Raw genomic sequence first — 22,012 nt, forward strand, 5'->3', positions numbered from 1 at the left:
GCGACCCGCTCTGGGACTGAGACCCCCTGGACTTACGCCGACGATGCGGAGAGTCGCCCCTCAAATCGTCAGTCGAAAGCCCAGTGGATTTCGACTTCCAGGGCTTGAACACCTTACCGACAAAGCTGCTTCTTATGCTCCCGCAAGGCCTTCCAAGTTAACGCCTGGCAATCGTCACAATCGTCCGTGGCGTGGTCCTCACAGAGGCACCAGAGGTAGGCGTTGTGCGGGTCCGTCAGTGACAACTTGGAACGCAGTTCCAACACTTCTTGAAACCCGGCCGCGGGGTCGAAGACGACAAAGACATCATGGAAATCTTCACAAACAAACTGGTTCGAAAAACGATAGAACATCTCAGAAGAACCGAGGCGCGCCGAGATCTCTGAAGCGAACACGTGCGCAGAAAAAATGGAACTGAGGCTACGGGCGTCGTGCATCCTACTTATAACATCCGGTGACGTCGGCTCAACGGAGGCCCTCGAGGACAGCGTATCGACGTCATCGACACAGACGCCGAAAATGTTCCGAAGGAGCACAACTGTGGTGATTACCTGTCATAGATATGGAATACGTCAGAGGACCCAATCCACTCGAATGTCTCTTTTGGGCCCCTTGCGCTCTCCCTGGTCAGGTGAAAAGACTGGATACCCTTCCTTAGTGGTCACAAAGTGTGTTTTACCGTTATGGGCTGAAGACAAAGTGACTGAAGGCCCATGCTAAAAGACTAGGCAGATAGAGCAACAACAACAAACAAGAACCTATGTCTGATTTCATTATCACTTTACAGGCTGTGAGAATTCTGAAGACGTTCTCCCATTTAATCCTCTTAGGGCTCCATGTCTGATGACCAGGAAAAGGGCAAAGTCACCAGAACTTCACCCCGGTGGTAAATTCACAAGGGAGGATTACCTGAGTAGAGGGTTCTCAGGAACAAGGGAAGGAATACCCGAGGGCAAGAGATGGAATCCTCTTTCTCTACCATTAACCTATCTGAAGCCCCCCTAGCCTTCATGAGATACTACAAGTCCCAGAACATCTACTTCCACCAGTACCACTCATGGACTGAGACGAAGACGAGTCAATAAGAATGCAGACTTCCTATGGAAAACATTACAGTACTAAGAAGATCAAGGTACATCAACCTCTTTACTTTCAATGTCCCACTAATAAGGCGAGGCAGAGTCAGGCACTTGAAGTTGATCGTGCCAACCTGCAGCTTGTAACGAATTCAAAACAGTAAAAAAGCAAGGATCACAGAAAGCAAGTAGGAGGGTGGAAGGAAGTCACAGCAGAGCCGTAACAGCCCAGGACCAGAAGGCATAGAGTAGGAAGCCGAGACGCTTGCCCCTGCAGAGTAATGCTGGGAGGAGGAGGAGGAGTGGCGATTGCAAGAATAGACTAAGTTGCTTGTTCCCCTGGGCAGCATGGAAGAGCCCAGGAGTGTCTGAGAGGCAGGAAGCGAGACCCTGACCTCAGCCATAGAAGCAGAAGCCAGACAAACAGCCAAAGCAAAAGCTTGACCGGTGAGTTTAACTGAATAAGAGAAACCAGGTACACAAGTAAAAATGGTTAACGTTAGCGGATGCAAGTGAACGCATGCAGGCTTGCACGCAGATTAAAAACTCTAAATTGTGGTGAAGCAAATGAGTAAAGAAACAGACAATTAAAGTCGGAAACTGTGTCAGAATGGTCATACTTGGGGAAAAGCATTCTGGAATGATACTGACCTTTAAGGATAATTGGAATGTATCCATACTCCAAATCCACAATGAAAGAAAAGGATTAAGAAAGACTGTCAGTATGAAACAGCAGATGGGGAGCTGTGCAAGAAAACCAAGTGTGAACAAAATCCCTGAAAGGTCTTTTAAAGTGGAAACTAAGTGTTGAAAGACATGAATAAGCATTGCGGTGGCCCCCAGGTAGGAGACTGATCCAGGAGGGATGCGGAGACCCCCCCCCAGAAGAATAAGCATTGGGGCACCTCCTAGATGGAAACTGATCCAGGAGGACTAAAGAAGAAAAACAGAGATGTGTGAACTTTGTGACAAGTTGGTAACAAGTAACTGAGGGGCAAGAAGTGAGATCCTTAACCCAAAGGAAGTTGAACGTGGGTTAAGGAACGCTGGAAGAAACCAGTTGAGCTTGTGTGCGATAACGTGCAACATAGTGAAACCAGAGGGGCTTTAAGCTTGGGCAAGGGAAGCCTGAGGAAGCCCATTTAAGTGAATGATCTAAACAGCTTTGAATCCAGGAAAAGGGAAACTATAGAAGCCCAAGGAACTTTGTGACACCAAGAGGGATCTGAGCTTGGGCAAGGGAAGCCTGAGAGAACCACTGTGAGAGATAAGGTACTGTGAACTTTTGAATCCTGAAAAGCCTGTTGAACCTTGTGATCCAGAGTGCCTTGAACTTGGGGAAGGTGGCAATGGAAGTGCTACATTGTCATATTAGCTTTATTTTGAACACCATTGGGTTTATTCAGTCCCCTACACATTGTTATCATATAGAAGTGAGTACAAGCATAGGTTTTGACACAGACAGACCTAGACTTCCCCTAGTTTACTTTTAGGTAGTGAATATTAGGGCAAGTTAGGCGTTACACCATTCTCATAAATAAAATAAGTTTTTAAAGTTTATCACTTGTGTCCGTGTCATTTCTTGATACCATGCCTGTCTCACAAGGCCTTGAACTTCTCTAAAGATTCATCAGTTTTTGTTACAAAACTTTGTATGCCATCTAAAGGCATTTCCAATAGTTGTGCCTGTACATCGGGACGAAGACTGAGGTACTCCTACACAAATGGGTCTGCACCACCAACATTGTTCAGAGGACTCGGGCTACACAGTTGGCTGTCTCCATCCAGCTTGTAAAGTTTGGTTTGCTGCTTCGTTGTGATCTGCCACAATATACTTATAAGCCATCCTTACCTCTGCCGTAGGTAGGTGGCTCAGATGAACAAGTTACTCTCTTACCTGGTAACATTCTTTCGATGGGATGGTCCGACGACGTACTCCATATCTATGACGGTAATCACCACAGCTGTGCTGCTTCGGAAAATCTTCTGTGTCTGCGTCCTGTGTAGATGACGTCGATACGCCGCTGCGGTAACACTCAGATAGCCAAAATAATCCAGCGAGACAAAGTCTGTGTCCCAAACGCTTTCCAGCGTAATCAAAAAGAGCTGATCATCCACTCTGACCCGGGACATGCGTGAAATGTAAAAGCTTAATGCTCTCCTAGGATCAAGCCTATGGAGCCTCTCCTCTTCCTTACGAGGGTGTGGAGGAGAAAATGCCAGAACAACAACCTTCTGGCCTAAATGAAATTCCGACACCACCTTCGGAAGAAAAGAAGGACGAACTCTAAGGACAACTCTGTCCTTATGAAACACAGTGAAGGGTGGCTTAACTGAAAGTGCCTGTAACTCACTCACTCTGCGAGCGGAAGTGACCGCAACTAAAAATACAGTTTTCAGAGTTAACAGTCTCAAAGGGCATGAATGTAAAGGCTCAAATGGAGCACCCATCAAAAACTTGAGAACAAGGTTCAAATCGCAACCGGGCACCTGGAAAAGTGACGGAGGGAACACATTAGTGAGCCCTTTCAGAAACTGAGAAATTAAAGGAATTTTAAAATAGGAACACTCGTCAGACAAGCGCGTAAATATGGACAGCGCCGCCAGGTAACCTTTAATGGTACCCACTTGAAGGCCCCTGTGGCCCAAAGAAAGCAAAAAAGACAGAACAATGGGAATTTCACAAAAGGATCCACATTCTTAACCCTGCACCAGTCGCAGAACTTTCTCCAACGGCAACTGTACAGACACTTTGTTGCAGGCCTTCTGGCCGAAAGCAACATCTCCATCATGTCTTCAGGGAGGTCCCAATCCTTATACCTCAACCTTTCAGAAACCAAGCGTAAAGGTTGAGGGATCTGACCTCTGGATGGAGAACCTGACCCCCCCCCCCTCCCGTGAGATAGTCTCGGTAGGGAAGACGACGTGGAGGGCAGATGGACAAGTCGAGAAGGTCCGGGTACCACGTGCTCCGGGCCCACGCCGGAGCAATGAGGATCATCCGGGCACCGAACCTCCGTAACATCCGCAGTACTTGCGGGATGACGGGGACTGGAGGAAACGCGTACAGCAGTGGGAATGACCACTCCACCACAAACACGTCTCCTAAGGCTCCGTTTGGAGGAAATTCCCACGAGCTGAACCTCTTGCACTTCTGGTTGACACTGGAGGCGAAGAGATCCACTTGAGGGGTCCCCCAAAGGGCGAAGATCTCCAGGAGAATCTCCTGAGCCAACTCCCACTCGTGAGAGATTGCGCTCTGCCTGCTCAGAGTGTCCGCCGTCTCGTTTTCGTCTCCTGCCAGATGAACTGCCGAGATGGAAACTCCCTGCTGGATTGCCCAGAACCAGAGCTGCATCGCCTCCCTTCACAGAGGAAGTGACCCTGCCCCCCCCTTTTGTTGAGGTAGTGCATGGCCACCATGTTCTCAGTCAGGATCAGGATATTCTTTCCTCGCACAGTCGGCAGAAAAGCCTTCAGGGCTAGCCTGACGGCCCTCAGCTCGAACAGATCGATCGTCACCTCCAGCCAGGGCAGCCAAAATGGAGCCCCCCCCTCATCAGATTGCCTTCGTCGGCCCACCACAGGAGGTCCTGGGCAATTGAAGACGGCACCTGAACAGGGTCCGACATCCTGCCGGAGGACTGAGACCACTGGAGCTTGAGTGCCCATTGCAAAAATCTCATCCGCAACCTGGCCTCTGGCACCAGAAGAATGCAGGATGCCATGAGGCTGAGCAGTCTCAAGAACTCGAACGCTGGGAGCGTCTGGGCAAGTTGAAACTTGTGCACCATCTGCTGAATGTGATGAGCCCTCACCTGGGGAGAAAAACACTGCCCCAGGGACGTGTCGAGCACTGCTCCGATGTACTGGAGCCGCTGAGTTGGTGTCAAATGGGACTTCTTTAAGTTGAGGGAGAAGCCCAGCTTGTGGAGGGAGTGGCAGGTGACTGACAGATAATCCAGGACTTGCTCGGGAGAGCGCGCCCTGACCAACCAATCGTCCAGGGAGGGGTAGACGTGAATACCCCCCTTCCTGAGGTGCGCTGCCAACACTACCATGAGCTTGGTGAAGACCCTCGGGCGGAGGTCAATCCGAATTCCAGGACCCGAAACTGAAAGTGCGAGTCGCCAACCCCGAACCTCAGGTACTTCTTGTGCTTTGGATGGATCGGCACATGAAAATAAGCGTCCTTAAGGTCGAGAGACACCAACCAGTCCTGAAGTTGAAGGGCCTGGAGGACTTCAGAGTAACCATCTTGAACTTGTCCTTCCTGAGTTTGTTCAAACCGCGCAAGTCCATGATGGGTCTCAATCCCCCGTCTTTCTTGGAAATCAAAAAATAAGGGGAATACCATCCATTGTTCCTCTCCGCTACAGGCACCAGTTCTATGGCGCCTTTCTCCAGCAGGGATTGAATTTCCTGCGCAAGGAGCGGATACGGACTCTTCAAAGAGAGATTCCCTGGTGGATTGTCTTGAGGCCTCTGCCGGAAAGGAAGACAGTAGCCGTGGGTTATGATCTCCAGAACCCACACATCTGAAATAATGGCGCGCCACTCTGCGAGATGCTGCGCCAGCCTTCCCCCAAACGGCGAATCATGGCACATGGCCTCATGACTGAGCTGAAGCGGCTGTGGCGTTGCCTGAGGGCAAAGAGGCAACAGCCCGAGCGGCCTTGGCACCTCGAGTACCTTGTTTTCCACCTCTGGCACTCCTACGGTGGCCCCTTTGACTGGCAGCTCCTCTCGCTTTACCAAAGGATGAGTAATAACGAAAGGAACCTCCCCTCCATTGCTGTCCCCTAGGACGAAAAGGCGGAGGTTGTCGAACTGCAGCGCCCAACAACTTTGCTGCAGCTTTTGAGGTCTGCAACCTCTCAAGGCCCTCGTCAGCCTTGCAGCCAAAAAGATGTTCCCTGTCAAAGGGCATGTTGAGGAGCTCGGCCTGCACATCAGGAGCAAACCCCGACTTCCGCAACCATGCAAACCTGGGTATCACGGTGCTCGCTGCCATGGACCGGCTGACGCAATCTGCCATGTCCAAACCCGACTGAACGGCCTCACTCATGGCATCCTTGCCATCCTGAACCATGGCAAGGAAACCATCCCGTTCGTCCCCTTCGGGACGATGTTCAGCCGCCAAGGAAACAGTTCCACAGAGTGTGCGTGAAACGTGACAAGGCACATATGGAGTTGGCCGCCTGAAGCGCCATACCCCCTGAAGAAAACACTTTCTTCGCCCAGCCGTCAAAACGCTTGTCGTCCCTATCAGGAGGCATGGTAGGGTACAACGCCTGCTTTGTCGGGGCCGTAGCCGCCTGCACCACCAAACTCTCCAGAGTAGGGTGCTTGGACAAGTAGCAGGGGTCACTACTGGCTGGGCGGTATTTCGCGGCAAAGACTTGCCCACTGCCGGGAGACACTCTGGAGCAGTCCAAGCCGCCGCTGCCGCCACCCTCCTCTGTAGAGCCATATGAAACGGCAGTACCGGGTCAGTTGGTGGACCAATGTCGAGGATATCCGTAAGGTCATCCTGAACAAACTCCCCCGGGGAAGCAGACCATCCTAAGTACTCGGTGACCCTTGACATAAGGCGCCGGTACGAAGAATCTCCGGAGAGGTGTCCAGCCCACAAGCATCATGCAGGGACTGCCTCAAGTCCTCAAACTGGCTATGGCCCGAGAGAATCTCGTCTGGCACCGTGTCAGGCACCATGCCATCATCAGAGCCCTCATCCACCTCTGAAATGAACTCCAGATGGTGGTAAGAAGGCACAGAACCTGAACCAACGCCATGCTTGACGTTGGCCAGAGCCTTTCTAGGTGGTTCCCCCGAGCCACGGGGTACCCCGCCTCGAAAGGCGTTGAGTGAATCGGCATTGACGCAGAGTGCGGCGTCGACAACATCGATGGCACCAACAGTCCTCGAGGCCGGGGCCCCGAGCATGTCCGTCGACGGCCGGGACGCCGATGGCGTCGATGACTTCTTCGAAGGCAAACCCTCGAAAGAGTCCGTCGACGTCTTCCGTGAAGACACCACAGGTTCACACGGTCTCGAGCGCGTCGAGGACCGGGTCCTGGACCGGGCATGCCGAGAACGATTCCCCTTGACCGAGCGGGACCTTTCCCGCGAAACGTGACGTCCACCCGAGCCCGAAGGCGTGCGAGCGGTGTGTCTCCGCTGATCACGACCGACCCCCACTCAGAGGCACGGATGGACCAGTGCCCTACGATTCGAGAATCAGCAACATTTTCTTCCCGAAGGAAGCCCATTCCTCCGGTGTTGCATGCTTGGTGGGGTAAGCGACCCGCCGACAGGCGTAGTCCTCGGATGAGGATGGGGAAGGCGACCCATGACTGCGCTTCCGGGAGTGCCTCGAAGAGGCAGAGGAGTGGCGAGACAGACTCCGGGACCGAGACCCACTGGACTTCCGACGACAGCGCAGAGAGTCGCCCCTCGAGTCATCCGTCAAAAGCCCCGCAGACCTCTACTTCCGGGGCTTGGACACCTTACCTACTGAACTTCTTCTTGCGCTCCTGCAAGGCTTTCGACGTGAGCGACTGCAGTCGACACAGTCATCCGTGTCATGGGCCTCCCCGAGGCACCAGAGGCAGGCGTCGTGCGAGTCCGTAACCGACAACTTGGACCCACAGTCGCCGCAATTCTTAAAGCCCGGACGTGGTGTGGAAGACAAGGTAGACATCTTCACGAAGAAATACTTCAAACATCAAACAGGTTCGAAGAACCGAGAAACGACAAACTCCAAAGAGTCGAGGCGCGCCGAGATTCCCGAAGCGAACACGTTCGCGGAAAAAACGGAACTAAGGCCTACTTATAACATCCAGTGACGTCGCCCGTGGGAGGAGGTCCTCGAGGGCGGCGTATCGACGCAGAAGATTTTCTGTAGCAGCACAGCTGTGGTGATTACTGTCATAGATATGGAATATGTCGGAGGACCCAATCCCCTCGAAATTACCTTTTCAAAGACACAAGTGTGCTTGGCTAGAGCGCATGACAATGCATTACTTGTCGACGTCCCCTTTTTCGACTACGAAAAACAAAATGCAATACTCCGCAGTGACCACTGGATGTCGGACCTATGCACAGCATGTGATTCTAAGCAGATTAACAAACATCAGAAAAAGTGTTATTATCCTTAGAGGATCCATACACTACCTGTCCCAAAAATGTCCTTCCTGAATACGTCAAGCTTCTTGATCTCATGATCCAGAAAGCGAGATGGGAAGTGAGAGGACTGTGTTATGCTGTAGGGGCCTGCACCAGTAGAGTCTCAGAGGAGGCCTGATTCAAGGAATTAAGTGGGTCCATAGAGGAAGGCTTGTATTTCCTAGTTATATCGTCGATTGTCTGCGCTGGGCATGGATTGGACCACAATATAAGTACTGGGCCAGCCAGTGCGGAATTAAAAAAGGTAAGATGGCTTCCCTCGGAGGCCCTTTGTTGAGCATTTCTGTCAATTCATACTGACAGGCAAGTTTGGATGGGGCTCAAAGCCCATAGCCTCTACGTCCTTCTGAATTGTCTGGCTGAATGCTGCACTAGTTTGGCCATACAGAGGCATCTTCATTCTCAGAATCTGGGGATGGTTCCAACTCACTTGCATCATGCAGACTGGCTCTTTGTCCAGCTCCTGCAAGATCAGTTCCTACAGGGCCTGGCATGGAGATATTTGTGAAGGTTTCATGCCAAAACGCATAAGATATCAATCATTGCATCTGGAAGTATTAGTTCCCCGAAAACAGTGCATAAAGGTTGGCAATCTCCGCAGTCGAAGGAAGCCTGTCTCACTCTGCACCAAGGTTGTCAACACAATGGTCTTGGAGCTCATTGTCCTTTACACAGGTGCTGCATCCCATGTTTTTTTAGATGGGCTCCAAGCTTGTGGGTGTATGGAGGCTACTCTTCCTTGGTGCCCTGCCACCCTCAAGCAGTGAAGTGGGAACACTCTTTACTTGTCAGAGTTCAGGTCTTTAGAGAAGATATTGTTTTTATTATTACGATATTATACAGTTAACAAAACATTCACTTTTAATACTACACAGTAGTAAAGCCAAGTTCAATCCAAAAGTAAACATGAACATAAAAACAAGATTGATTAATAAAATCATTCAATAATGAACTTAGCCCAAGCATCAGTTTGCCTGCTTGCTTACACCACATTCGTCTATACAAAGTATGCCAAAATCCCCATGAGCAGATATTTAGGATCTTTAGTCTGAAAGCCTGCCCACCCCCAGCCGATGAGGCTGTGGGACACAGCACTTGCGAACAAGGAGTCTGAACAATCTTCCTCACACTCGACGAGACCAATGCTTCTTTCTCTTTTTGTGTGAGGAAGAGCAGGTTTTATGGACTTTTTGCAGCCCTCACATTATAGAGAGGGATTCTTTTCGGGTGTGGGTAGTTCGACACCCTCCACTTCGAAAGGCAGCTTCTGGAGGGGGAAAACTTTTCAGATGCCACCTATCACAGCATATATCTAGGATAAGAAATATGCGAGAGTACACAATCCATTAAAGAACATTAGACATCAAATTTTGAAAGACAAGGTATTAAATGGGTTTACTTACCTGGGTCGAAGATGGATATGGCTAATCCCTCCAAACTGGATGCATGTAGTCGCAACCCTGAACTGACAAAATACTGCAGGCAACACAGCCATGTATTAAGCATGGTCCGCGCCCCATGTGAGTGTTAGCCGTGCACATTCAGAAAGTTGCCTGGAGCAGAAGAGGTAGCAGTTTGGAAGGGAGCAGCCCCAAAAGAGGTAAGATGAGTATGCAAGTATGGGAGGTGAAGACATGAAAAGGGCTAAGAGCAGTGTTCCAGATATGATTTACTCCCTATTTTTGAAAGCTCAGAGTAAAATTATTTCTCTAGGAAGTAAAAAAGTAACTGCCATTTCCAATTGGCGTATTTAATAAGCTAGTAAGAATATGTTTTTAATATAAAACTGTAATGTTTTTGTAATAAACACTTGGTCGCACCTAGTTATTTATGCACATTAAAAGATACATTTGTACCACCCTGAATCAATGATAATAGTTTCTTCCTCTGGCACTGGTCCAGAAATATCCAGGAGCTGGGTGACTGGCTCCTTGGGGTCCATTTTCCATCTTTTTTGGGAGTATTTCTACTCCCCGGTTTTATCTTTTGGAAGTATTTGCCGATTTGTAAGGAGTAAAAGTGACTGATACACTCCTTATCTGTAGGGCTGGCTAAGAGTGGGGACTGCTGTGATATTAAGCAGCATGGGGTGGACTGGGTGAATGAAGGGGGCCTCCATTTAGGGCCAAAGCAGAGTATAGAGCAGGACTGGGGGCTAATGGGGAGAAAGTAGGATATGAGGACAGTGAACTCATTATGTGACAAAAAACTTTGGGTAACGAGAAGCAAAGAAAGGGGCCACAGTAAGGGGGATCAGTGCATGCGATTTGATGAGCACAGAGATGAGCACAGATTAAGGGGCTGCATAATCATTTGTCGGCCTTATTGGAACGCACAACCTAGATTCAGTAAAATTCTTACACTATAAAATCTTGCCTGGAGCTTTTCTGAGAATTATGGAACATTTCACAGGTATGATGTGCAACACACACAAGTAAAGATCAAACAAGCACACATGCATAAACTACAGATGCAATCTTCACATCCTATAAGTGAAAATATTTTGACAAGTACCAGTTTTCTTAAAAAATATTTTAATATGTTTACCAAGAAACATAGACAAAAATTAGGAAGGTAACTTTCAGGAAATAGCAACAGTGCAAAATGATGCTTGAAAAAGATTTATAAAATCTGACTTGTAACAGCTGTTCATTTAAATACTTATTTGACTTGGATAGAAAGATGTGCAAAGCTTTTATAAAAGCTGAATTACTTAAAAACTCAGGCTTAACTTTCAGAGAGCACTTCATGAAACAGGACATATTTGGACACAGATTCACGATAAAGCTAGATAGGTTGCACAGAAAATCACAAACAAGCTGTGGCTATTTATTTATAAGCCAGTTAGCATTGATTAATTTGAAACTGTATTAAATAGTGACTATTAATCTAGAATACCAATGTCATGTCAAGAAAAGTTCAATATTACAAGTAGTGCAACGAAGATCTGGTGGCTTCATTTGGAACAATGACGAACCATATATTGCGTACAAGACGTGTAAACAAAACGCTAGTTACAATTAAATATTTAAAAGCTAAAGACAATAACTGCAATTGCATTGATGTGTAATGTAAGGAATGTGTGCAGTTTTCATTGGATTTCACTTTCTTAGAATGCATGTAAAGGCATGATTTATAACTAAGCAACATTTCTAAAACTTGTACCATGCCCTAACCTGCAAAGAAACCTGAGAACGTTTTTTTTTTTTAAAGAAGTCCTTATAAAATGTGCCTGCAAACACTAGACGATGTCACACAATGCTTAAAAATAAATTCAAAATATAACAGACATCAAGTTGCAAAGGTTTTAAAAAGATAAAATATTTGTTAAGAAACATTTCCTAAAAAACATTTTTGATGTAATGTTACCATACTTGACTTTAATAACAGGACTGAAAAAAAGTATAAAAAGAATGTTGATAAAGCAATCCGACTTTGGTAGACCAATGCATGATTTATAAATGGGAGAATTACAGAGACAAAATATTCTTTATTACGAGTCTTCTAGTAAATAACATTTAAAATGTTCAGGTGAAAATGTTAAACTCTAAAATAAACCTAGCTATTTGGGATGAAAAATGTCATACAACTGCTGTAGCCTTGGGGGAAAAAAGGCACGTTTAGACACAAGGGTAATTTTGATAATTTGTGTAAGCCAATTTGCACAGTTTTTTTTCTGTGATGTCACCAATTTAATTTTTTCGCATTATTGTCATTACAGGATTGGATGGCGACAGGAAGAATCCAAGTAGCACATCAATAACATCAATGATGTTAAAGCAGATGTTTGGATTCTTTCTTAATCATAAAGGGACACTGATATGAATCGGTTCACATAATTATTACAGGTTCTGTCACCAAATGATAACGTAATATGAAAAATCACAAACGTTTATAAATCAACCTTATATAGAGCAGTTTGAAAAATAGGAGTTCACATTCCAGAATTTGATTTGAACATTAAAATGATGAACTAGATATCTGCATACTTTAGAGTATGGGAATCCCTCTAAAAATATTTCTTACATTATTTACAATATATCAAACCAATGTGAAATATTACCAGAGTGTGTCCAACCAATTATTTTATCAAGTACCCAAAACCATTCATCTCTTATTTCCTATGTGAAGAAAGTGCGTTTGTAAAGTAAAATCTATTTCAATAGGGTAAACATGAAAAATAATTTTACTGACATGATTTGCATAATTCTAATGCAATAAAACCTCGTTAGCAGGTGTGATGCTCAATATTTCATCCCTGCACTTTTCAACAATCTCCAAATGAATAGAACACATTTAGGTTTCATAATCTATATGATCACTAATACAAGAGGAAACACTGACATTTAAAAGAAACGTTTGCAAAAACAAATAAAAGGCTTTCATAATTAAATTGGCAGAACATTTCTTCTTATAGTAAAAGATCACCAAATGTACAAGTTAAGAAAATTATACAAGCTTTGTTTTAAGAATAGACTGCTCAATCAAGACAAAGTACTAAAAAAAAAAAATCTTTCAAAGGCTACAAAGAAATCTGGAAAAATACAGAATGTATTTCTTAAGCCCAGATAAGAATAAGGAAAGACATCATTGATGTCAACAATTTACATATACAAACCTGACTTGGTTTACTTTTTAAAAAAATTCTATATATAAAAATGAGGCCAATATAACTTTCAGGATTAATGGGGTTTCCTTAATTTTACATTACATTCAGATGGGAAACAAATATTGGAGACAATAGAATTAAACAACGTTATACTAGTTAAATAGAAACCTGTGCATAATGCACACAAAACAATGCTTTGTTAAGAATATATTTTACTGTTCATCGTCCGAAGTGTACCATAAATATGGTAATGTAGGGAAAATAAATATTTTTGCTTTACAAAGCGTTTGATTGAGACCACACCACCTAGTTAACATATAAATATATTTAACAACTGAAACATGTGTACGAGATTTGTCAAATGTAGCCAATTAATCAACAATTAGTGTTAAGGTCACCCATCAACCCTGAAAATTTTCAGATTTCCAGAATATCTTCATGGAATAAAAAGTCACTCAATGGTCAGCCATTTCAAGTATCCAATTCTTCACATTTGTGGTGTGAAATAGCTCCTTGAAAAATCTCCAGAGAGGTTGGGATTTCTTTACCGTTGCTGTCAATTTTAGGCCGCTTTGCTCTGGCACTCAAATTTTCAAAATCATTTTCATTTCTTGCATTTAGGTGCATTTTCTTATGGTCACTGGATCTTCCGTTGTCATGGCCATTACTTTTTAAAATTGGACGTTGAGCTTCCTTGTGGCCAGAAGTGGGTCCATTTACATGTAAACCATCAATTTTTATTTCATCTTTATTTGATGATTCCAGTACACCATTTGTAGAGCAACCTAGTAGCAAACAAAAACAAATCTGTAAACAATGCCAGATACGTTCAGGTAAAGAAAAATAAAGAAAAATTCAAAACCACTACTAAAAGATCTGAAGTGGTCCGATCTCTACAAAATGGGGATTACAAACTGAAATACATAGAACATCCATAAAATAATGTGAAGATAAAACCCAGAGGCAATACTGGCTCCTGCTGGCAAGGGCCACAGGCAAATATGGACCGAACAGTGACAACAAGGAAGAAGTTACTTACCTGTAACTATTGTTCTCTAGCATGGGTCTGGCAGGGACTCACATACTCATGAATATTCCCCATCGTCAGGCTGGGAATCCTTGGTAAAAGAAAAACAAGTTTAACTTGCACTTACAAACTGTATTTCTGCCATACCTCAATCACTGTCCTCTGGGTAATACTGCCCCCAGCCAATGACCATTCTCTCACAAAGCCCCTCCTCTGGCAAGCCTTCATATTTGGTAAGCACATATAGTGGCAGTATGACCAAGAAGAGCAGCAAAGGGGAAGGAGAGAAGGTTTGCATCCGAATCCATGTCAGCCCATGGTGGAGAACAATAGTTACAGGTAGGTAAACTTGTTCCTTCTCCAGCATGGGGTCTGGCATGGGTTCACATGTTCATGAATGACGAAAACAAAGCAGTACAACAATACACAACCACAGGAGGGTGGCAAGGCTCAACAGAAGCAATTCACCCTTACCTCTGGAACAGACTCACCTAAAGTGAACATGTTGCGTAGCACTGCTTCGCCGACTCTGGACTCCTCCCTGGAATCCCTGTCGACGCAGTAGAACTTTGTGAAGGTGTGCGTGGACCTCCACGTAGCAGCCCTGCAGATGCCCAGCAGGAGCACACCAGCCAGGAACGCGGTCGTTGCAGCGATCGCTCTGGTGGAGTGGACTCTAAGACGGCCTGGTAGCAGTCCGTTCACCAACCGATGACAGTGCATGATGCAGCCGGAGAGCCACCTTGAGATGGAAGCCTTGGACAAGGCCTTCCCATGGTTCACAGGATCAAAATTCACCAACAGCTGTGAAGTCTTTTGAAAATTCTTAGTGTGTGCCACGCAGAACTTCAGGGCACAAGCAAAATCCAGCGAGTACAAGGCCTTCTCAGCCAGAGGCAAAGGTTTTGGGACGAAAACAGGTAACATCAAAGGTTGATTGAGGTTTAATTCCTACTGAACCTTCGGCATGAAAGAGGGGTGCGTCTGCACCTTGATTCGTGGAAAGTCAGGTATGGCTGTTTGCAGGATAAGGACTGTACCTCACCCACTCTCCTGGCGGAGGGGATGGCCACAAGGAAAACCATTTTCCACGAGAGGAACTTGAGAGCGGCCTGATGCATAGGCTCTAAGGGAGCCCCCATGAGCCTTGTCAGAACCACGTTGAGTTCCCACGATGGGGCAGGAGCCGTCACCTGCGGGAAAGATAGAAAAAGTCCTTTGAGGAACTCCTTGACAATTCGATGAGACCAAAGTGAAGACCTTCCTGGAGACCTGGTGTAGCGGGAGATAGCCGCCAGATGTACTTAGATAGAAGCATGCGCCAGACCAGCCTTGGCCAAGGATAGCAAGTATGGAGAATCTGTAGGGCCGTGACCCTCTCTGGGACCGGCACCACCTAGCGAAACACTTCCACTTGTGACTTCAGAGTCGATTATACTCTGGCCTTTGCAAGGACCTCCCTGCAGTCCTCTGGCAACTCATCCTTCAAACTCTAGGGCTGTAGGAGCGAAGCCCTAAGGTTGAGCGATTCTGGGTCGTGATGCAGGATTGCGCCTCCTATGGTGAGAAGATCCGGGACCGCTAGTAGCTTGACCAGTGGCGACACTGACTGGCTGAGAAGGTTCGGGTACCAAATCTGCATCGGCCAGGCCGGGGCGAGGAGCATCATCCTGCACCGACATTGTCTCCATGTGCTGATGAGACAACTGAGGAAACTCGTACAGGAACACAACCCCCCCCCCCCCAGGCTCCTTGGCTGGTGGAATCTGCTGGAGAACAACTGGCATTTGGAGTTTGCCACCGTTGCAAACAGATCAATCTGGTGCCTGCCCCATTTAGCAAAGATGCAGGCCACCTGGTCATTTCCCGAACGTGGCAGGAGCACAGCTCCCTGCGGAGGGAGTCCACAATGGTGTTCTTCACTCTGCTTGGTGGGGGGGTGGGGGGGTGGGAGGGGAGGGAGTGGGACATCTGTTGTATGATGGGACCAGCACCAGAAGTCCTGCGCTTCCCTGGAGGGCGCCGGCAATCGTGTGTCCCCCCATCCCCGTTTCCTGATGTGGAACATCGTGGTGGTGTTGTCCTTTAACCTCCTCAGCACCTTGCCCATCAGAGATGGAAGGAATGACTTGAGGGCTCAGGACACTGTCTGTAGCTCCAGGATGTTGATACAGAGATTCTTCTACTCTGGCAGCCATAGGCCTCTGGCGTGCAGACACCCAGTGTGGGCTACGCAGCCTTCCAGTGAAGCGTCCGTGGTGACGGTTTCCTGGAATGGAGGGTTATGAAAACCTGTGCCCCATGCAATGTTGGAGCGGACGTCCCACCACCAAGAGATCTTGTCCATGAAGTTTCCAGACACTTGTTTCCAGGGGGCATCCAGGAACTCCTGAAGAGGTTGCATCTGTAAACTACAGAACTGGATGAAGTAGATGCAGGACAACATAATGCTGAGCAACAACTTGATGGTCCGCACCATGGCTGTCTTCATCGACAATAGCCGCTGCACCTTCCCCTAAATGGCCGCTACCCTCTCCTCCGAGGGTAATGCCAGGCAGGACACCTTATTGAGTCTGGCTCCCCAGGAACAGCGCGTTTTACAATGGTCTCAAGCAGGAAGTGGAAAATTGATGGAGAATCCTAGATCAGTCAGCAGCTTGACGGCCGCCTCCCTGTGTCCGACGGCCAACTCTCGTGAGCGGGCCTAGATGAGCAAGCCGTCGAGGTACGGGTGCATGTGTATCCTCCTTAGACACAGATGGGCCGCCACCAGTGCCAGGCACTTCATGAACACTCTGGGGGTCGACTTCAAGCCAAAGGATAGGGCATTGAACTGGTAGTGCTGCCCTTGCATTACGAAGCTCAGAAACTTCTGTTGGTTCCTGGACAATGGGTACGTGGAAGTAGGCGTCTTCTAGGTCCAGTGATGTCGAGAAATCCCCTTTCCAGTCAGCCGAGCACGTGTTGCACAGCGTGACCATCCTGAAATTCGGAGACTTGAGGAACTTATTCAGACATCATAGGTCTAGAATGGGCCTCTAGCCCACCCGTCTTTTTTCTGACCAAAAAGTATCTCAGATATACTCAGGAGCTGGGAGTCGCTGGGGAACCAGCTCTATCGTCCCTTTTCATAGCATAGCCCGTACCTCTTCTAAGGGCTGAGGGATGTGCTGTTTCTGATGAGCCACCGGCGGGATCCGCAGACATCTGTGCTGAAACTCCAGGGTATGTCCTTGGGTGAGAGCGTCCAGCACCCATCTGTTGGTGGTGATCTTTTCCTATTCGCTCACAAACTAGACTCCCACCGGGGTGCATAGGTGCGGCCCAACGTCCTGGCAGGTTCAGACTTGCTTCGGCGTCCTGCCCTGCTGGCGACGCTGTCCTCCACCGTAGGCCTGGGAACGGTCTCTGTGAGCTTTCTGGATAGTGGATCTGGAAGGCTAACGGTAGGAGGAGGAGAAACCTTTCGAAGACTGGCCCGACCTTCCTCTGGAGGAGTGAAAAGAAGAGCAGTGCCAGTGCTGCTAGAGGGTGCCCAGGGAATGGGTCATCTCCGTATCCGCTCTGATGGACTCGTCAAAGACCTTCCCGAAAAGGTTAGCTCTGTCGAAAGGCATGTCCAGTACCTTCGTCTGGACCTCCTGGCAGAAATTTGTGGCCTTCATCCAGCCTTGGCAACGAAGGCAGACACTACTTCCCATCTGCCGGAACCCTGTGTCTGCAACATCCAGCGCCACTGATGGCGTGATCCGAGGCTACCTCTCCTTCCTGGAAGAGGGCGATCGCCTTCATCCTCTTGTCGTCTGGGAAGAACTCCAAAATCTGACCCATCTTGTACCACAGCTCCCCGTCGTACCTGGCTAGGATTGCCAGTGCCTTGGCCGCCTTGATGGTGAACGCGGTGGTGCAAATCACCTTCCTCCCCATGGCATCCATCCTTTTTACCCTTGCTGTCCAGAGGGACTGAAGACGACGAGTTAGATGAGTTTCCCCGCGGCTGCCGAAACCACCGAATCAGGCGATGGTTGTGACCTCAGGCACTTGGGTGCGGATTCCGATACCCTGTACTACTTCTCCAGCCTATCTGCTTGGCTGGAGGTGTGCAAGGGTGCTTCAAGAGGGCCAGGCCCTCCTCCCACGTCTTCACAGAGGGGCACCTGCATGATTGTCTTCCGCTTGGCCTTGTACCTCTGGTACAAGAAACCCTCCTTCCTGGTTTCTTCGGGCACAAGCTGGAACTGCTCGGAGGCTCTGGTGATCATCGAATGGAATGACCCCACCTCATATGGTGGGAACACCCTAAGCTGCATGGACCCGCTGCCCGATCCGACGATATCGTTGTCGCCGTATCTGTCCCTGTGTTAATGTTTTGTAGAACTGGAGGATGGTGGGTTCAAACCTCTACCGGGATGGAGTCCCAGGTGGCCAAGGCGTGACAGGAGGACTACCCGAGACCCTTCCCTTTAATGAGCTAGTTTAGACTCCAACCCTTTTATAGTTTTTGCTACTTGAGTTGCACTAGCCTCCAGAGATGTGGAGTTTAGCCGCTAAGCATGTTGCTGTTCCATCCGAGACTGCTTTGTAGGTGATACATGCAGTTCTAAATAGGATTCTGGCAGCGGGAGACAGTAAACCTCGCACAGTGTTTGAGAGATTCGGTTGAATTTGCAGATTCCTGTATCATACGGGGAATGAAGGGTTTGATTTGGCAGAGTTTGGAGATCTGTAACAATGTAGTTTACACACTTGAAAATGTGCGTATGGAAGGAAAGGCTACTATTTCCAATGAAGCCCTGGCATTTGGTAGAGTTTGACAGCTGAGGAGTAAACCCTTCCAGGTGCATATCGTTCAGCCATTGTTACACACGTTTTTGCTTCGAGGGAGACCAATCACAACTAATTCGGACAACTTGGCGGGTTTCAATTTGATAGTTGTTTGACATCCATGTTTCAATGCAGCGGCAATGGATGTCCCGAGGGTTACTGATCTTAAGGTACAGCAGACTCACTAGCATACTAAATGATGCCTGTGTGGGGTCATTTAGGAGATTTCCCCATAGGTTACATGCATAGACTGAAGTTAATTGGGGAGAAAATTGGCCCTTAGGGGACCCCGCACATGACAATCTGTTGGTCCTGAATGAGCCCACCTGTACAGCCTGGTGTCTGTTGAATAGGTATGATAAGAACCTTTGACAAGAGCATTGTGGAAAAGCTAAGAGGATGGAAGACATTCTTTTAGCTCTTCAAGGAAGTGGAAAAGGAACATTCACCCTGGGACTTGTAAACACTGAGAAGCCAAGAGAACGGATACTCTTGACTCCTTGTGAACTTTGTTTTTAACCTTGAAAACAACTATGAAGGATCTGCTGAGAAGACAACACCAGAGTACTTTAAATGTAGTTAGTGTAAGGGCTAGAGTTAGGGTTTTAACACATCAGTGTACGTATCTTTATTGTGACATCCTGACAGACCCATTTCAGATGTGTTGAAGCAAAGAAACACCTCTTAGCGTTAGGGCTAGTGAGGATGTGCCCCCCCCAACCTTATTTACATTTAAATAAGGGTGTGTAGTAACAGAAATGCCAGCTGTGTGTCAACCTCTCACTACTGCACCTTGCAACAAGGTAGGACAGACCTTATGATCCAGTCCCCACTCCTAGTATCCATTTGAAAACCTACACCACCCACAGGCATCAATGGCATTTAGTGGTGAAGAGCCTGGCAGAAAAGAACATCCAGGACCTCATCTGATAGGTTAAAACTCCTACCTCAGTCTCCAAGCATGAAGATTGAGGCTGCTGAGATTTGGATGAAAGACTTGGCCCTATGAATGGGAGAGCAGGTCTTCCTTCGCTTGAAGGTGTCAATGGGGGCAGCTGGACATGTACAGAAGTTCCAGGAACAAAGACCTCCACGGCAATCAGGATTATGATGGATGTGAACTTCTGCACTGTCCTAGAGCCAGAGGATACAGCAGAGCTAGCATGGTTGAGTTCTGTAATCACCGTTTTGCCACTGGCTCCTTCCCTTCACCCCACAAGCATTCCCTTTGTGCACCCCTTCCTGAAAACGCTGTCTGCTGACACCTCCTGCTTGACTAACTATTGCCCCATCTATACTACCCCCTTCTTATGCAAACTCTTGGAGAAGTTGGTCATCTCCCAACTAATCCATCACACTAAATCTGTTGGCTGCCTCGACGACCACCAATCTGGCTTCAGAGCTGCCAGAGGCAGGGAAACTGCTCTCCTGAATACCAGCGATTACCTGCTCTCAAATCCCAGACCTCCAACACTCCTTCAGCCCTTATCCTCCTCAATCTGTCCTCTGCCTTTGAAACGGTCAATCATTCCATCCTCCTAAATCGGCTCCAGGATACCCTGGGTATCACAGACCAGCACTGGACTGGCTGACCTCTTTACTCTCAAATCGGCCTTCCCAACACCTCTACCTCACTCTCGACCTGCAGCATCCCTCAGGGCTCTATCCTCTCACTGTGGCTTTTCAACATCTACTTTGCCCTCTGGCCCACCGGATCTCCACCTTCTCAGTTCATTTCCAGGGTTATGCTGATGACACACAACTCTCCTTTAAGCTTTCTTCTCTGCCTCCTCTCCTTCCACTCTCATTCCCTACCGACTGCTATTCAAACATGGTGCGTTTCTAATGTTCTCTGCCAGTAAGACCAAGATCCTTCTCATTGGGACTCCTATTCCCAATCCTTCCCTCCTACACTCTGACTGCCCTACTTCATCCCCCTCCCCTCACCTTCTTGTGAGGCTAATAACTTGGTTGTCATCATCGACTCCCCTCTCTCTCTCCTTCTCACCGCACATTGCGGACCTTGACAAGAAGGCACACCATCAGCTTCACCTCCTCACAGGCATTCTCCCTTTCCGAACCTTCCCCCAGAAACTCAATATCTCCAGAGCTCTGGTTCTTTCAAGGCTTGATAGCTGTAAGAGCCTCTTCCTTAATCTGCCTCTCTCCTCCCTTCGCCCTCTTCAACTAATCCAGAATAGGACTGCAAGACTTATCCTTGGCCTCAAGCCCAGTGACCGCATTTCTCCAGCCCTAAAAATTCTCCAGTGGTTGTAAGACTCTAATTCAAGTCCCTTTGCATAATTCCCGAGGCATTCTGGGGCCTGGGACCCCACTACACCCAACTCCCTCTCCCTAAATAGCTCCTTGCTAGAGTCCTCCGGTCCTCTAGCTGCAATTCTCTGCAGATCGGACGTTTCTCCAAGCAGAGAGTGGGGGTAGATCTCGCCCTCTTCAGCAGGAGCCTCCCTGCTCCTTTCTGACTTGAGCCAGATCTAACCAAGTTCTGGAAGATTCCCAAGACCTTCCTTTCTCCACATCCTTCCCTCTACCCCTCCCCTACTAGTCTCCTGCTACTGGTTGCCTGTGCTCCCTTATGAGTCATACTAGGGTTAGGCTTCCCTCAACCAGTCTCCCTGCACTACTTCCTACCAGCACTTGCCCTGGGGAATCCTTCTCAGACTATCCTTCTGAGGCTGGTCCACACCGCTCCTTGCACTTTACCCCCCCCTTTTCCTGCTGCACTTTCCCAGCACTTAGCCGCCAATCTCTAGCACTTCTCCCTCTCCCTCCCCTGGTCCTGATCTCCGCCCTTGCCGCTGCACTTGACTCTGCACGCGCACGATCCGAATGTCACAAGGCCTAGTAGGACCGCTTTTCTCCTCTGCCCCCTCCCCAACCCCCACCTTTGTCTTGTGGCACCTAGAAATACTTTCTGCATAGGCACAAAATGTTCAGTAAATACATAAAAAAAATAGAGCATACAGCAGATCAAAGATACACTCGATAATCAATGCATCCACTAGAGCTACCCACCGAGGAAATTCCCAGGAACACACCCACTCGCACTTCCAGTGCACACAGGAGGGTGAAGCTGTTCACCTGAAGCGTCTCAAAATGAGTGGAGCTCCTATCCAGAACTTTGTGGCAGAGCTCACTCGTGGGAGGATTACATATGCCTGCTCAAGGCATCTGCAACCAAGTTCTCTGTTCCCGCAAGGTAAGCAGCCCACAGGGACATGCCGTTCTGCAGAACTCAGAACGATATTGACGGCACAAAGGCAGCAA

At 47.9% G+C, this 22,012-nt stretch overlaps 1 protein-coding gene across 7 annotated transcripts in view; it reads right to left on the reverse strand.

Moving 5' to 3' along the window:
* Positions 1–10,781: 10,781 nt before the first annotated feature.
* The window catches only part of MIER1 (MIER1 transcriptional regulator), an 846,254-nt gene continuing 835,023 nt past the window's right edge, over positions 10,782–22,012 (reverse strand). For 6 of the 7 annotated variants that reach the window (XM_069641951.1, XM_069641950.1, XM_069641954.1 and 3 more), the window contains one exon: positions 10,782–13,658. In XM_069641951.1, coding sequence (XP_069498052.1) covers positions 13,345–13,658 — 314 coding nt within the window. In that variant the 3' untranslated portion in view covers positions 10,782–13,344. The remainder of the gene's footprint in view (positions 13,659–22,012) is intronic. The other variant, XM_069641955.1, reaches the window with a different exon arrangement.

This window comes from Ambystoma mexicanum, chromosome 1q (genome assembly GCF_040938575.1).
Source record: "Ambystoma mexicanum isolate Mex_15411 chromosome 1q, UKY_AmexF1_1, whole genome shotgun sequence".
Taxonomy (NCBI): Eukaryota; Metazoa; Chordata; class Amphibia; order Caudata; family Ambystomatidae; genus Ambystoma; species Ambystoma mexicanum.